The 17117-nt window shown below is 39.4% G+C and overlaps 1 protein-coding gene across 14 annotated transcripts in view; it reads right to left on the bottom strand.

Annotated features, from left to right (window-relative positions):
- The window catches only part of UBE3D (ubiquitin protein ligase E3D), a 210066-nt gene that overhangs the window by 164701 nt on the left and 28248 nt on the right, over positions 1-17117 (bottom strand). For all 14 annotated transcript variants that reach the window (XM_065543795.2, XM_074037589.1, XM_074037591.1 and 11 more), the window contains 2 exons: positions 4651-4720; positions 3119-3227 (listed from right to left, as the gene is read on the bottom strand). In XM_065543795.2, coding sequence (XP_065399867.1) covers positions 3119-3227; positions 4651-4720 — 179 coding nt within the window. The remainder of the gene's footprint in view (positions 1-3118; positions 3228-4650; positions 4721-17117) is intronic.

The raw sequence follows: 17117 nt of genomic DNA, 5'->3' as shown, positions 1-17117 counted from the left end.
AAAAAAAAAAAAAAAGACAACTGACTCAGAGAAAATACGCATAAGTAACAACGTTATTATCTATAATATACAGAGCTTCAGTAAGGAGGTAAAACAGCCCGAGAGAAATACAGGCAAAGAATATGAACAGAATTAACAGAAGAAATAAAAGATACATAAACATATATTAGAATCTTAATGTAACTAATAAATGTGAAATTGTGTGCCACCATTTTTCATTGATCAGATTGGCAAATATAAAAGGATTGATAACATCTAGTTCAGAAAAGGGGTTTGAAGTGGGCATTCCAATACACTGCTGGTAAAGTGTTTTGGGATTTGGATGCATGTGATTCACTGAGGGAGAACTCACAGGAGAAAAGTGAAGGAAATGGGATAAGGAAGGGGAAAGAGCTAATTAAGGATATAGAATCATCTGGAGTCTGGTTTTGGCCTGATCAATGGGGGAGTTCTACAGCATGAATCCCACCTACAGAGTTTGTTCTACTTTGAGACAAGAGTCCCTAGCTTTCTGTGCCCCAGGATCAAATCACTGGCAGTGGGCTGACCAAGAAGGGGTAAGTCAGGGAGATGGGATTGTGGCAGACAGGTAACTTCTGGGCAAGGCAACCCCTGTCATCTGAAAAGGAAGTCTCTGGAGAAGGGCGCAGCTGTGAGCCATTATTAGCCAACACTGTCAGCAGCTGGGAATGGGTGCATCAACCCAGTATGGGGTCTGGGTGGCACACCAAGAATGCCTACTATAAAAGATAAATTAGTACAACTTTTTTTGCAAGGTGATAATTACCTGAGTTTCAAATACACAAATTCTAATACTATATTACATTAGAAAGATCCATTTATAAAGAAGTACTAAAAGATACATGCAAAGATTATTTTCATTGCAGTTCAGTCTTATCAGCCATACAGCAAAATTCCAGTCATTAAAGAGCCAGACCTACATTTAAACTAACAAAAACAATCCTCAAGATACATACTGTGAAGCAAGCAGGTTGCAGAAAAACACTAATCATATGATACTGGTTTTTTTTTTTTTTTTTTTACAAATAGATAAACACCTGTGAGTGTACATATATATAGTCGTATATGGAAAGAATAAAAATAATGAAGTACACATATCAGACTGTTATTACTGATTGCCCCCTGAATAGTATGATATAGCAAGGCAAGAAAAGAAACATTTTATGTTCTTCATGGTCCCTGATTGTGTTTCAAGAATATTTTATAAAAAAGAAAAATCTAAATATATGTTAGAAAGTTTCAGAAGTTCCTACTCCTGATTTTCAATTTGAAATCTTAGAATAAAATAAAAAGTAAAACTGATCTCAGATAACTGTGAGGTATATTTAGTATCAAAATCAGTCAGAAAATATTTTAGGTTTTCATAGAAATTATCTACAATTAGAAGAGCATAGGGTCCTCATAAGGGATGGCCAGCTACAGAGTCACACCTAACAGCAACCTCAGGCCCTTCCCTCTTTTTTGTTACTATGTTTCCATATTAGCTTTTTAGTTTCATAAAGGCATTTGGGCTCTACCTTGAGCACCTGGAACAGTGTCTTTCATATAAGAAGTGCTCCATACATGTTTACTGGTTGAATAAAATAGATGTAGAAGTAGAGAGGATATTTGGGCTATGATTCTTGGTTATCCAGATAAATGCTCAAAATTTGTTTCTGAAGGACACTATTTTTAATAGAGGCAGTGTAATATTAGGCTCTAGTAGTACATACTGGGATGATTGTTAGCCACAAAGCCTCTTCCTCAAAAATTGCCACTATTTCTCAAATATCACAGAATCAGAGCAACTAAAAACAACAAAAGAAGTCCAGGTATGGTGGCTCATGCCTGTAATCCCACTATAATCCCAACAGTTTGGGAGGCCAAAGTGGGAGGATTACCTCAGCCCAGGAGTTCAAGACCAGCCTGGGCAACATAGCAAGACCTCATCTCCAAAATTAAAAAATTGTTTGGGAATGGTGGAGTAAGCCTGGAGTCTCAGCTATTTAGAAGGCTGAGGTGGGAGGATCACTTTAGCCTGGGAAGTCGAGGCTGTGGTGAGCCATAATCCTGCCACTGCACTCCAGCCTGTGTGACAGAGTAAGACCTTATCTCAAAAAAACAAAAAACAAACAGGAGCAATAGGACATATTCTAAACATAAGAGTACGAAATAGAAAAAAAAAAAAAAAAAAAAAAAGGTGAGACAGAATAGTGTTACAGTGACCAAAAAAAAGCCATTACAAACTGAGAGTAAAAAATCTGATTTTGGCCAGGCGCAGTGGCTCATGCCTGTAATCCCAGCACTTTGGGAGGCCGAGGCAGGTGGATAACGAGGTCAGGAGATCGAGACCATCCTGGCTAACACGGTGAAACCCCATCTCTACAAAAAAATTAACTGGGCGTGGTGACGGGTGCCTGTAGTCCCAGCTACTCGGGAGGCTGAGGCAGGAGAATGGCGTGAACCCAGGAGGCTGAGCTTGCAGTGAGCCAAGATCGTGCCACCGCACTCCAGCCTGGGGAACAGAGCGAGACTCCATCTCAAAACAAAGAAAAAAAACCCCTGATTTTGTGGTATGAGCTTCTAAACAGCAGGAATCAGGAATTTTCTCTGTATCCCTAGTAACTAGTACATAGAGGCACTTGATCATCTGCTATTAAATTAAGGGAGTTTGATTTATGAATTAAACTGATATTAACTTTTTTTTTTTTTAAGATGGAGTCTTGCTCTGTCACCCAGGCTTAAGTGCAGTGGCACCATCTTGGCTCACTGCAACCTCTACCTCCCGACTTCGAGCGATTCTCCTGCATCAGCTTCCTGAGTAGCTGGGACTACAGGCATGGGCCATCCACCAGGCTAATTTTTGTATTTTTAGTAGAGATGGGGTTTCCCCATGTTGGCCAGGCTGGTCTCGAACTACTGACCTCAAGTGATCCCCCTACCTTGGCTTCCCAAAGGGCTGGGATTACAGGCATAAGTCACCATGCCCAGCCTGATATTAACATTTTTAATCACTTATTTTCCACACCTGAGAATTAAGAAAAAAAAATGAAAAAACTAAAGAATTCTGAGACCTTGGATTCCTAGGCTACAAAAGCTGGATAAAATAATTTCTTACCAAGATATACACTTTGTCGTCCTGACCTTGAATCCTGAATCTAAAAGTACTTCTAGCAGAGGAGAGCTGCACCAGACACTGGGTGATCACGCTCTGGACAAACCGAGACCTGTTTGAACAGAAATCAATTTTCAAAACATGTGTCTCATAATAACTCTAACTGGTAAGATAAGCAAAAAATACCCACAGGGTACCTAAAAGGCAGAGACATCCACATTCCAGACTTTTCTATGTACTGCTCATTCCCTCACAATCCACACTGATGTGGATTTTAATATAGTTTAATGTATTCAGCTTTGCTCCATTCTTCTTCAAATCTATTCTCCAATCCTTAATACACTTTGCACACCAAACCTAACTATTCACCCCTACTGAATAAAAAAATACCATGTTAGAACAAGTCAATACTCCATTTGTGCTGTAGCATATTAAACAGAGAATAACTAACTTACAAAAGGAGGCAAGAAATTTCCTTCCAAACATCAGACAGTATTGTCTACATTTTCTTCCATTTGGATGGAAAGTGTCCCTAAAGTGTCAGCTCTGAGGTACAGAATCCAAGTATTTACATAATGATAAAGTTCAAGGCTATACTCAGATTGCCATAATTTTAGGATATCAACAAATAAACAGGAATAAAGACATATCATGGTTAACTTGTTTGCAAACTAAAAAGAGTCAAAGAAATAAAAACACTAATAGATTTAGGGGCTAAGTACCATGTTTTTAAAACACAGGAGTCATTTGAAACTGACCTATGTTTCAAATTTTAAATAATTCAAATTAAAACCAGAAGCTATTCAAAAAACTTATTGGTGACTAGGTGATAAAATTCTAGATATCTGGCACATAGAAATAAGCATAGAAAACTTTCAGAATTAGAAGATTTATAAGAGCACATTTGTCTACAGCACTATATGGAGCAAAACATTTTTTTAAATCCTCAAATCTTTTATATGTGTGGTTTGGTTCAACTATCTAAAAGGCTTTCTCTTTCCTTTTCCAAATAAAGAAAGGTATGAATAAAAATGAATTCCCATATCATCAATTGTACTTCCTTTTTCCTAAATTTGGAATTACAAATATATACCATGCAATACTACTTAGCCACAAAAAGGAACGAAATAATGGCAATCACAGCATCCTGGACGTAATTGGAGACTATTATTCTAATTGAAATAACTCAGGAATGGAAAACCAAACATCGTATGTTCTCCTTCATAAGTGGGAACTAAGTTATGAGGATGCAAAGGCATAAGAATAATACAATGGACTTTGAGGACTTGGGGAAAAGGCGGGGGGAGAGGTAAGAGATAAAAGACTACACATTGAGTACAGTGAACACTGACTGATTGGGTGATGGGTGCACCCAAATCTCAGAAATCATCACTATTCATGTAAGTAAACATCATCTGTTCCCAAAAACCTATTAAAATAAAAAATAAATTCAAAACCAAAAAATTAAAAATAAAAAAAAGATCTGAATAGGGGAAAAAAAGAAATTACAAATAAATGTAATTTGCTATTTGTACCTTGGTATGATGGGGAAACTCCTCTCAGATGACTGAATGATTATCTCTGTCATGTAAAACTTGGTGGTTTCTAGAAACAAAAAAGAAAATTAAGACTCTCCCCAATACACTAATAATTTTATTGTGGGCCTGTTGACTCCAAATTATAATATTCCAAACTAAATATTAAACATACTGGTAACATTTTCCCAAAACTACTTAGTTTCAGAAGACAAAGCATTGGTCACTACAAGGAGATAGTTCTGAAGCTTCTGTGTCTTTTTAGAAAATAATGCCCAGAGATTCTGCTCACACATATGGAAGATTATAAAAGTTGTCACATCACAGGCATAGTGCACTTAGATAGAAATTAGTCACTGGGTTTCCTCAATTCTACAGAATAGCTACAAACCTGTAAGTCAAAGAAAAAGACTTCTGGTTTGTCTTTGGTTTTGATGTACTATTTTCCCAGATAAAGGCAGTTCTAATGGCTTCCACTTGGCCTTTTCTACCAAAATAGCCTCAACTCACATGTTGGGGAACTAAAGTGGGGATTCTGTCAGCTGCTAAGTGTGTTAATTTGAGTTAAGCACTCTGGAATTCAGGAAATAATCACAGGAAGTATTCAGGGATCCACTGGACCCACTGTGAGATGGACCTGAGCTAAAACTCTATTGATCACCTGACCCCATCCCCTACTCTAACTGGAGGGCCACAGTGATGTTTTGGGTCTTCTAGAATTGGTGTTCATTTAGAACCAGTGTCCAGCAGTCCCAAAAGGGGTGATTATTTCCTTTTCCCCAGTGCACATGCGGAACTGTTACCCTGAGAAAGGCCATGGTTCCCTTTGTGGAAGGCTGGGAGAAAGATTAACAGTATAAATTTTAGGTAGCATACTAGGGTTTTTCATTGAGGGCATCTGCCCTTTCCTTCATTCAAGGGTTCCTGGGTCTACAAAGGCTCAAGTGTGAGAATTGAGGGGCCAGAACTCTCTGTTTTTATGATGCAAGCTCAACTTTTATTCACTTGACAGAACTTTCTGCTTATACAAATCAAGTAAGATTTTAGCAGGCTTGCTATCTATTTCACTTCTAGACAACACCATGATCAACTAGCAAACACCATATGACTGAATAACTCAGATTATTCCAATTGTTGCCATGACTTTCTGTCCATTATGCTAACTATACCCACTTTGCCTTTGATGTTTGAGTGCTCCTATCTGAAAAGGGGTTTTTACTCATAGCACCCGAAACACAGATGCAGTGAACCTCACATTAGAATCTACCCAGAATCTCAATGACTCTATTGATGTACAATTCTCACTAAATCTGGTTATCTGATTGCTTACAGAAAACTTTAAATAGATATTTAATAGACATAAATGTGAACACAACCATCTTGGAGTTCTAAAAAAAATCTAAGAAAGTTTAATCTCACTAACAATGAAGAAAATGTACATCAAAATAACATTTTTTTTTGCATCAAACAAAATATTTTAAAATGATAAGGTGTAGTGCTGGATACACTTATTCACATAGATGGATATGCTTATTCACACACTGCTGTGAGAATTGAAAATGACAGACTTCTGGAAAGCCACTTGGCAAAGGCCTTAAAATTGTGCATGTAGGGCTGGGTGCCTACATATACAATCACACCTCACGCCTGTAATCCCAGCACTTTGGGAGGCCGAGGCAGGCAGATCACCTGGGGTCAGGTGTTTGAGACCAGCCTGGCCAACGTGGTGAAACCCTGTCTCTACTAAAAATACAAAAATTAGCTAGGCACAGTGACCCACGCCCATAGTCCCAGCTACTTAGGAGGGTGAGGCAGGAGAATTGCTTGAAACCGGGAGGCGGATGTTGCAGTGAGCTGAGATCGCGCCACTGCACTCCAGCCTGGGTGACAGAATGTGACTCCATCTTAAAAACAAACAAACAAACAAAAAATTGTATATGTATTGTGACACCATAAACATATAAGAATTTATTTCAAAAAAATACACACTGGTATATGAAAACACTTATCTATAGTGATACTCATAATATCAATAGAAAAATACTGAAAACAAGTGTCTAAAAATTGAGGATGGGTTAAACAGATATTCAGGCAACATAATTCCATGCATGTTTCAAATTTTAAATAGGCCAAATTAAAACCAGAAATAATTAAAAATGAGGCTGTCATCAAAAATGGTGTTGTTGGCCAGGTACAGTGGCTCACACTTAATCCCAGCACTTTGGAAGGCCAAGCCAGGAGGATCACTTGAAGCCCAGGAGTTTGAGACCATCCTGGACAACAAAGCAACAACCTGTCTCTACAAAAAAAAATCTTTTAAAAATTAGCCAGGCTGAGTGGCGTGTGCCTGTAGTTCCAGTTACTTGGGAGGCTGAGGCAAGAGGATTGTTTGAGCCTAGAAGTCTGAGGCTTCAGTGAACTACTGCCCTCCAGCCTGAGAGACAGAGTAAGATCCCATCTCTTAAAAAATAAAATAAAAGTGTTGTCAAACAACTTTTAATAAGACAGAAAGTTATTTTTTGAAAAAGTATGTAATTGCTCAATATTACACACAGAAAAGGTCAAAAAAATAAAATAGTTTCATAGATTAATATATAGAGAGCCATGACAGATTTACCCATTTCTCCCTGAAGATCTGTCAATATTTACTATTTTGAAGTCATGTTGTTACACAAACTAAATCTTTTTAACTTTATGAAATGACTATGTATGTATGTATGTATGTATGTATGTATGTATGTATGTATTTATTTATTTACTTAAGACAGGTCTTGCTCTGTTGCCCAACTAGAGTGCAGTGGTGTGATCATAGCTCACTGTAACCTCGAACTCCTGGGCTTCAGTGATCCTTCCGCGTCAGCCTCCTGAGTAGCTAGGACTACTACAGGGATGCACCACTATGCCCGGTCAATTTTTTGTAGAGACAAGGTTTCACTATGTTGCCTAGGCTGGTCTCAAGGGATCCTCTCATCTCCGCCTCCCAAAGTAGAAGTGACCCTTTTTATCCCGTGTGTTGTTAATCTATAATTTAATTACATTATTTTAATCCCACAAGTATTATTTCTATTGCTTTACAGTTAATATTCATTTAAGCGTTATCTGAATATTCACTATTCAGACAATAAGACTAATAAGTCTTATTGAACTTAATTAGACCTTCTATGTGGGATCATTTTCTTCTACCTGAATACAGGTAGAATTTCTTTTCATAAGAAACCACTATGGGCCAGGCACGGTGGCTGACGCCTGTAATCCCAGCACTCTGGGAGGCCGAGGCGGGCAGATCGCGAGGTCAGGAGTTCAAGACCAGCCTGGCCAACATGGTGAAATCCCATCTCTACTAAAAATACAAAAATTAGCCAGGCGTGGTGGCGCATGTCTGTAATCCCAGTTACTTGGAAGGCTAAGGCAGAAGAATCGCTTGAACCCAGGAGGCAGAGGTTGCAGTGAGTCAAGACCGCGCCACTGCGCTCCAGCCTGGCGATGGAGCGAGACTCCATCTCAAAAAAAATAAATAAATAAAAATAAAAAATAAAAAAACCCATTAGTATTGAATTATCCCAGTTTGTGTTTGTCAGAAAACATATTTATCTTAGCCTTCATTCTTAAAGGAAATTTTCACTTGAGATTAAGTCCTAGGATCAACAGTTATTTGCACACATTGGCAATATTGTTCCACTGTCTTCAGACTTCCATTACTGCTGTTCCTTTGAAGGAACTCTGTCATTTTTCTTCAGCTGCAGTTAAGATTATCCCCACTTTTTATTCTACAGTATTACTTGCATGTGTCTAGGTATGGATTTATTTTTATTTTTCTTGCTAGGGCTTCACCGAATTGGAAATCACTGGGTCCCTTGAATCTATAGATTGCTGTTCTTCATCACTTTTGTAAAATTCTCAACAATTATCTCTTCAAATATTGCCCATGCTCCTTTCTTTTCCTCCTGGAAGTCTGATTAAACATACAATGGATAGTCGATGTTCTACGTCTCTTACTCTCTCTTCTATATTTTTTGCCTTTTGTCTCTCTGTGCTACATAACAGGTTTTTCTTGTCGTCTCTCTTTTGTTCATTAATTCTGTCTTCAAGTTGTACCTAATCTGGTGTTAAACCACTGGCTGAGTTTTTAATATCAATTATAATACTTTTTAAGAAATTTTACTGTGGGTCTTTCCTAAATATACTTACTGTTACAGTTTCCTTTTCCTTTCAGCTACCTTCACACCTTTCATATTGCTAAATATGCTAAGCAAATATAAATATTTGCCATATTTATAACAGCTGCTTCCACATGTTTGTCTGCTCAATCGAATATTTGTGTTTACTAAGTACCTGTTTATTAAGTCCTTTTTTTCTTGAGTATGAAACATTCTTTTCAGTTTCTTTGCACACCTAATAATTTTTAGACAGAAGCAGGACATTGTGTGCAATATGTTGGGGCAAATGTGGATTTTGTTTTGCTCTTCTGACGGTTGTTGGTTATTGGTTGGGATAGCAATCAATTGACTGGCCTGGACTCGAACTGTGAAATGTATCTCCCCACAGTGTGTAGCCACTAATGTCTCTACTCGGTTTTAATTTTTTTTTTTAGTCTGGTTCCCTAGCAAGTATCCACTGTACCTGTATAGGTTAGCTGTCAGCAAATAATTTTGGGCAAGGCTCTACTCAAATACCTCAAGCCAGTAAGGCTTCTTACAAAAATTACCTTCTGCTACCCAAGTTGTATGTGGATTGAGGAATGCAATCAAAGTCACAGCAAATTCACAGGTCCCCCTAAGCTTTCAATTCTTACTGAAAATACATACAATAGATACTCCCTGCCATTTTTTTGTGTGTATGCAAGGTTTAGGAGTCAGCTAGAGTTGTGTTAGGGCAGAGAAGTTATCTCAGCTCATCTATCATCCTTTGTGCAGCAGGTGGTTTTTGTATTGCTATAATAAATACCTGAGGCTAATTAAAAAAAAAAAAAGAGGTTTCTGATAGGGTTTGGCTGTGTCTCTACTCAAATCTCATCTTAAATTGTAGCTCCCATAATTGCCATGTATCATGGGAGCGACCCAGTGGGAGGTAATTAAACCATGGGGGCGTGTTTTTCCATATCATGTTCTCATGATAATGAATAAGTCTCATGAGATCTGATGGTTTTATAAAAGACGGTTCCCCTGCACAAGCTCTCTTGCCTGCCACCATGTAAGACCTGTCTTTCCTCCTCCTTCACCTTCTGCCATGATTGTAAGGCCTCCTGAGCCATGTGGAACTGTGAGTCCATTAAACTTCTTTTTCTTTATAAATTACCCAGTCTCAGGTATGTCTTTATTAGCAGCATAAGAACGGACTAATACAGTAAATTAGTACTGGTAGAGTGGGGTGCTGCTGTAAGGATACTGGAAAATGTGGAAGCAACTTTGGAACTTGGGTAACAAGCAGAGGCTGGAACAGTTTAGAGGGCTCAGAAGAAGAGAGGAAAATGTGGGAAAGCTTGAAACTTCCTAGAGAGTTGGAGGGCTCAGAAGATAAGAAAATGGGGGAAAATTTGAACCTTCCTAGAGAATTGTTGAATGGTTTTGACCAAAATGCTGATAGGGATACGGACAATGAAGTCCAGGCTGAGGTGGTCTCAGAGAGAGATGAGGAATTTGTTGGGAACTGGAGCAAGGGTGACTCTTGTTATGCTTTAGGAAAGAAACTGGCAGCATTTTGTCCCTGCCCTAGACATCTGTGGAATTTTGAACTTGTGAGAGATAACTTAGGGTATCTGGTGGAAGAAATTTCTTCCTCTTTTTTTTGAAACCGGTTCTCACTCTGTTGCTCAGGCTGGGGTGCAGTGGTGTAATATCAGCTCACTGCAACCTCTGCCTCCCAAATTCAAGTGATTCTCATGCCTCAGCCTCCCAAGTAGCTGGAACTACAGGCATGCACCAATACGCCTGGCTAATATTTGTATTTTTTGGTAGAGACAGGGGTTTCACCATGTTGACTAGGCTGGTCTTGAACTCCTGACCTCAAGTGATCTACCGGCCTTGGCCTCCCAAAGTGTTGGGATTACAGGCATGAGCCACTATACCCAGCCTGGCGGAAGAAATTTCTAACCAGCAAAGCATTCAAGTGGTGACAGAGCATAAAAGTTTGGAAAATTTGTAGCTGGACGATTAGGTAGAAAAGAAAAACCCATTTTCTGGGGGGAAATTCCAGCCTGCTTGAATCTTGCATCAGCATGACCTGGATGTGAGACACAAAGTCAAAGGAGAAATTCAAGCCACTTATATCAGTGTGATCTAGATGTGAGACATGAAGTCAAAGGAGATCATTTTGGAGTTTTAAGATTTGACTGCTTTGCTGGATTTCGGACTTCCATGGGGCCTTGCATTCAAGCCTGCTTGAATTTCTACTGCTGCAGAAATCTGCACAAGTAACAAGAAACCAAATGTTAACCACTAAGACAATGGGGAAAGTGACTCCAGGGCATGTCTGAGACCTTTGCAGCAGCTCCTCCCATCACAGGCCTGGAGGCCTAGAAGGAAAAAATGGTTTCCTGTTGTGCACAGCCTAGGGACTTGGTGCCCTGTGTCCCAGTCACTCTAGCCATGGCTAAAAGGGGCCAAGGTAGAGCTTGGGCCCAGGCTTCAGAGGTTACAAGCCTCAAGCCTTGGCAACTTCCATGTGGTGTTAAGCCTGTGGGTGCACAGAAGTCAAGAGTTGAGGTTTGGGAATCTCCACCAAGATTTCTGAGACTGTATGGAAATACCTGGATGTCCAGGCAGAGGTGTGCTGCAGGGCTGCAGCCCTCATGGAGAACCTCTGTTAGGGCAGTGCAGAAGGGAAAGGTGGGGTGGGAGCTCCCACATAGAGTTCCCACTGTGGCACTGCCTGGCAGAGCTGTGAGAAGAGGGCCACCATCCTCTAGACCCCAGAATAACAGATACACAGAAGGCTTACACCGTATGCCTAGAAAAGCCACAGTAACTCAAAAACAGTACATGAAAGAAGCTGGGTGGGGATGTATCCTGCAAAACCACAGGGCCAGAGCTGTTCAAGGCCATGGGAGCCCACCTCTTGCATCAGCATGACCTGGATGTGAGACATGAAGTCAAAAGAGATCATTTTGGAGCTTTAAGGTTTGACTGCTTTGCTAGATTTCAGATTTGCATGGGACCTTTAGCCCCTTTGATTTGGCCAATTTCTTCCATTTGGAGTGGGTGCATTTGCCCAATGCCTGTACCCCCATTTTATCTAGGAAGTACCTAACTTGTTTTTGATTTTACAGTCTCATAGGTGGAAGGGATTTGCCTTGTCTTTGATGAGACTTTGGACTTGGACTTTTCAGTTAATGCTGAAATGAGTTAAGACTCTGGGGACTGTTGGGAAGGCATGATTGGTTTTGAAATGTGAGGACATCAGATTTGGGAGTAGCCAGGGACAGAATGATACGGTTTGGCTGTGTCCCCACCCAAATATCATCTTGAATTGTTGTTCCCATAATCCCCATGTGTCATGGGAGGGACCCAGTGGGAATTCACTGAATCATGGGGGCGGGGTTTTCCTGTCCTGTTCTTGTGATAGTAAGTCTCACAAGATACGATGGTTTTATAAAGGGCAGTACCCCTGCACACTCTCTGTTGCCTAACGCCATGTAAAACGTGTCTTTGTCCCCCTTCACCTTTTGCCATGATTGTGAGGCCTTCCCAGCCATGTGATACTGTGAGTCAATTAAACCTTTTTCTTTATAAATTACCCAGTCTTGGGTATGTGTTTATTAACAGCATGAGAACAGACTAATACAGTTTCATTGTCTCATGGCTCTCCAGGCTGTACAGGCAAGCCTCCAGCATTTGCTTGGCTTCTGGTAAGGACCTTGGGAACCTGACAATCATGGTGGAAGGCAAAGAAGGAGCAAGGTGTCTCACATGGTGAAAGCAGGGATGAGAGAGAGAGGAGAGAGGTGCCACACACTTTTAAATAACCAGATCTCATAAGCATTCACTCACTATCATGAGGACAGCAAAAAGACATTCATGAGGGATCTGCCCCATTACGCAAACACCTCCCACCACACCCTACCTCAAAAATTGGGGATTACATTGTATTATTTTAAATTGGGAATTACATTTTATTATTATTTTATTATTTTATGAGATTTAAAGGAGACAAACATCAGAACTATATCTCTGATATGGTTTGGATCTGTGTCCCCACCCAAATCTCCTGCTGTATTGTAATCCCTAATGTTGGAGGTGGGACCTGATGGGAAGTGACCGGATTATGGCAGTGGGTCCTTCATGAATGGTTTAGCACCATCACCTTGGTGCTGTACTTGTGATGGTGAGTGAGTGACTTCTTACAAGATCTACTTGTTTAAAAGTGTGTAGCACCTCCCCTCATTCTCTCTTGCTACTGCTTCCACTATGTGAGATGCCTCACTCCTCCTCTGTTTTGTGCCATGATTGTAAGTTTCCTGAGGCCTTCCCAAAACCAGAAGCTGCTATGCTTCCTGTACAGCCTGCAGTACCATAAGCCAATTAAACCTATTTTCTTTATAAATTACCCAGTCTTGGTATTTCTTTATAGCAATGTGAGAATGGACTAATACAATCACTTTGCTTCCAAAATATCCTCCTTAGAATTTCTGCTTTCTCCACCACCTACCCTAAACCAAACCCACCATGTATAGACAGTAAAGCTGTGGGCTTTTCCTGCCTGAGTTGGGAAGATATAAAGTGGCAAGGTCCGCCTGCCTCCCCAGACAAAAAAACAATTACAAACTTGCTATTCTTTCCCAGTAGCAGTTTTCCATTACTTAAATAGTTCTAAAACTGTTGTTTCACTTTTGTTCATTTTCTAGTGCCCTAATATGGTTATTAATTTTTTAAATTGTCCAGTTTTGTACATGTTTGCTACAGAATAAAGTTGCCCATTCTCTTCATGACACTATTTTGGGAAGTGGAATCCTAGTGATTTACTTTTAGAACAGATGTAGGTATAGATCTCTTATACCACCCCACACACAAACTCACACATATTGACCTTCTAATATACTTTTGTATCACACTACAATGTTTAGTAAAGTAAATATTCAGTGTTTACATTATTATTACCATAATACTACAATGGAGATGTTTCTTTTCTTGTTCAACCTTTCTTTTTTCCTTCCTGCAGTGAATAACTGCTTCAATCACCTTTTAGCTAATTCTTTCCATATAATTAAATGGTTTGTCTCGAGATTATCTGTCACATGTTGATATGGTTTGGCTCTGTGTCCCCACTCAAATCTCATGTCAAGTTGTAATCTCCACGTGTTAAAGTTGGGGCCTGGTGGGAAGTGATTGGATCATGGGAGTGGTTTCTAATGGTTTAGCACCATCTCACCAGTCTCATGATAGAGTTCTCACAAGATCTGATGGTTTAAAAGTGTGTGGCAGTTCCCTGCTCTCTCTCTCCTGCCCCCTTGTGAAGAAGGTTCTTGCTTCTTCTTTGCCTTCTGCCATGACAGTAAGATTCCTGAGACTTCCAAGCCATGTAGAACTGTGAGTCAATTAAACCTCTTTTCTTTACAAATTACCCAGTCTCAAGTAGTTATTTACAACAGTGTGAAAATGAACTAAAACACATGTGGTCAAACAAATCAAATAATTTATCAATTCCACTTTATAACTTAAAAAAAAAAAAAAAAATCAACCATGTATGTTGGCTCATGCTTGTAATCCCAGCACTTGGAAGGCTGAGGCAGGAGGATCACTTGAGTCCTGGAGTTTAAGATCAGCCTAGGCAACATAGGGAGACCCCACTTCTACAAAAAATTAAAAATTAGTCAGACATGGTGGTATGCACCTGTGGTCCGAGCTACTTGGGAGGCTGAGGTGGGAGGATCACTTGAGCCCGGGAGGTTGAGGCTGCCATGAGCCATGATCATGCCACTGGACTCCAGCCTAGGCAACAGAGTGAGACTATGTCTCAAAAAAAAAAAAAAAAAATCTCTATTGCAATCTTCTCTCCCATTTGCTTCAATCTAGGCTGCTATTCTCTAGGCCTGCTGCCCACTCCTTACCCTGGGACTTCCTTATCCTGCTTTCCTTTATTGTACACCTTGTTACCCAATTCCATGTCATCTCTTCCTAGATTGAATCTCTAGTTTTGGTGATTTATATTTTATGGTGAATTACTAAGAAAAATAAACCTTTGAGAATTGTGTTTTGAGACTTTGTTATTTGCAAAATGGCTTTTATTATTTTCATATTTGACTGACAGCTTGACTGTGTATAGAATTCTGAGCTGAAAATCTTTTTCCTTTCAAATTATGAAGGCACTGCTTCACTGTTTTCTGGCTTTCAGCTCTGGTGTTAAGACGTTCAATGCTATTCTAATTCTTAATCTGTCTTATATTAACTGCCTTTTTCCCTCTGGAAACTTCATCTTTGGTGTTCTGAAATTACTCATTGCTGTGGCCTGAGGTGGCTTCCTTGCTATTCCTCTACTAATTACAGCGGGTACTTAGTGGACCCTTTCAGTCAAGAAACTTAAGTCCTAGCTCTGGAAAATAGTCTTGTATTTTTGGTATTTTTGTTATTGGATAATTTCCTACATTCTGTTGTCTCTATTCTCTCTTTCTAGAATTTCTATAAGCTAGATGTTGGTTGTCCTGAAAGGCTCAATTTACTTATTCATTTCACAGATACTTACTGGGTACTCACTATGTGCCAGATGTTACACTAAGTGCTGAGATCATACTGATAGACAAGATAGACAATGTCTCTACCTTCAGGAAACTTAACTGATTATATATATGTTTTGTACTTCTTTAATTTTAATTTTCTTTCTTTCTTTTTTTTTTTTTTTTTTGAGATGGAGACTTGCCCTGTTGCTCAGGCTGCAGTGCAGTGGCACGATCTTAGCTCACCGTAACCTTCGCCTCCCAGGTTCAAGTGATTCTCCTGCCTCAGCCTCCCTAGTAGCTGGGATTACAGGCGCACTTCACCACACCTGGCTAATTTTTGTATTTTTGGTAGAGACGAGGTTTCACCATATTGGCCAGGCTGGTCTTGAGCTCCTGACCTCAGGTGATCTGCCCATCTTGGCCACCCAAAGTGCTGAGATTACAGGTGTGAGCCTCTGTGCCCGGCCTCTTCTTTAATTTTCAATCTCTGTCTTTTGGTTTTAATTTCTGGCCTAATTCTTTACTTTTATCTTCCAATTCTTTAATTTTTTTTTCTGAAGCTATTATATTTTTAAATTCCACATTCTCTGAATTATGGAAGCAATATTAGTTTATTTCTTCAAGGGCATTTTATTTTTTTTAAAGATTTTCTTCTGCTGCATACATAATGTGTTTCTTCTCAGTGCTTTTAATTTGCTTGCTTAATCATTTAATTGCCTTGGTTTTTTTTTTGTTGGAGATTTCCTCAAATATTTGGTGAGTCTCAATTCATTTCAATTTTAGTGTAAGGCAGTGAAATGCTGAGAGAAAGTTCTTGGGTATAGGTACAAGGTTTGTTGACAGCAGGATGAATGAACATAAGCTCTTTTTTTTAAAGAGATGGAGTCTCCCTATGTTCTTCAGGCTGAAGTGCAGTGGTTATTCATAGGTGCAATAATAGTGCACTACAGCCTCGAACTCCTGGGCTCAAGTGACCCTCCTGCCTCAGACTCCCAAGTAGCTGGGACTACAGGCATGTACCACTGTGCTCAGCTTAACCTCATTTTTGTTGAACATCGATGTTACCTCATTTTTGGTTGAATGTTACTGAAGAATCAGTGTCTACAAATCTTTTCTCTAGTTGGTATTCTTCCATTATTCAAAAAAAAGGGTATAGGAGAGGTCTTCCAATCTCCAACCTTGAAGCAAGTTGAAAATGAAGTGGGAAACCTAGAAGTCTAGTAGCTCTATATATACACTTTGAAATAATCATCCTGCTTCCAGCTTCTTGCCTCAGACTGCCTTCCCTGTTACCTGCTGCCACCAAATTCTGACCTGTTTTGGGGCTCTACAGAGATTATTGGCCCACTCCTTATTCAAATGATCTACAGACACCAAAGCTGCAGCTCCCTCCAGGCTGCCAACTGTGTTCCAAAAAAGTTTGTTTACATCTCTTGTTTATGTCATTGTCATACCTTCTCCATTTCTTTGCCTTTGTTGATATACATCTTTTCATTCCTTAACTGACATTTTAACAGGACTTCAGGGAGAAAATAATTTAAAAATCAATTCACCTTATTTAACCAGAAGGCTTAACATTTTCTAAGGTATTGCTTCAGGAGCTTGCTTTCATTTTCCAAAAATGACGTTAAGGATGGTATCATTTACTAACTCATTTTTCCTGTGTGGCTCACCATGAACAAGTAACTATTTATAAGATTTTGATGATTAAACAAACAAGTAAACAAACAAACAAAAAATCATCATCTGCCTTCTCAAGTAAAATTGCTTCATGTAAATCACGTCTTCTAATTAATTGTATTAAAAGTAATTATTCATC

This window comes from Macaca fascicularis, chromosome 4 (genome assembly GCF_037993035.2).
Source record: "Macaca fascicularis isolate 582-1 chromosome 4, T2T-MFA8v1.1".
In the NCBI taxonomy this organism is placed as follows: domain Eukaryota; kingdom Metazoa; phylum Chordata; class Mammalia; order Primates; family Cercopithecidae; genus Macaca; species Macaca fascicularis.
This window is presented reverse-complemented; position numbering and strand designations above follow the sequence as displayed.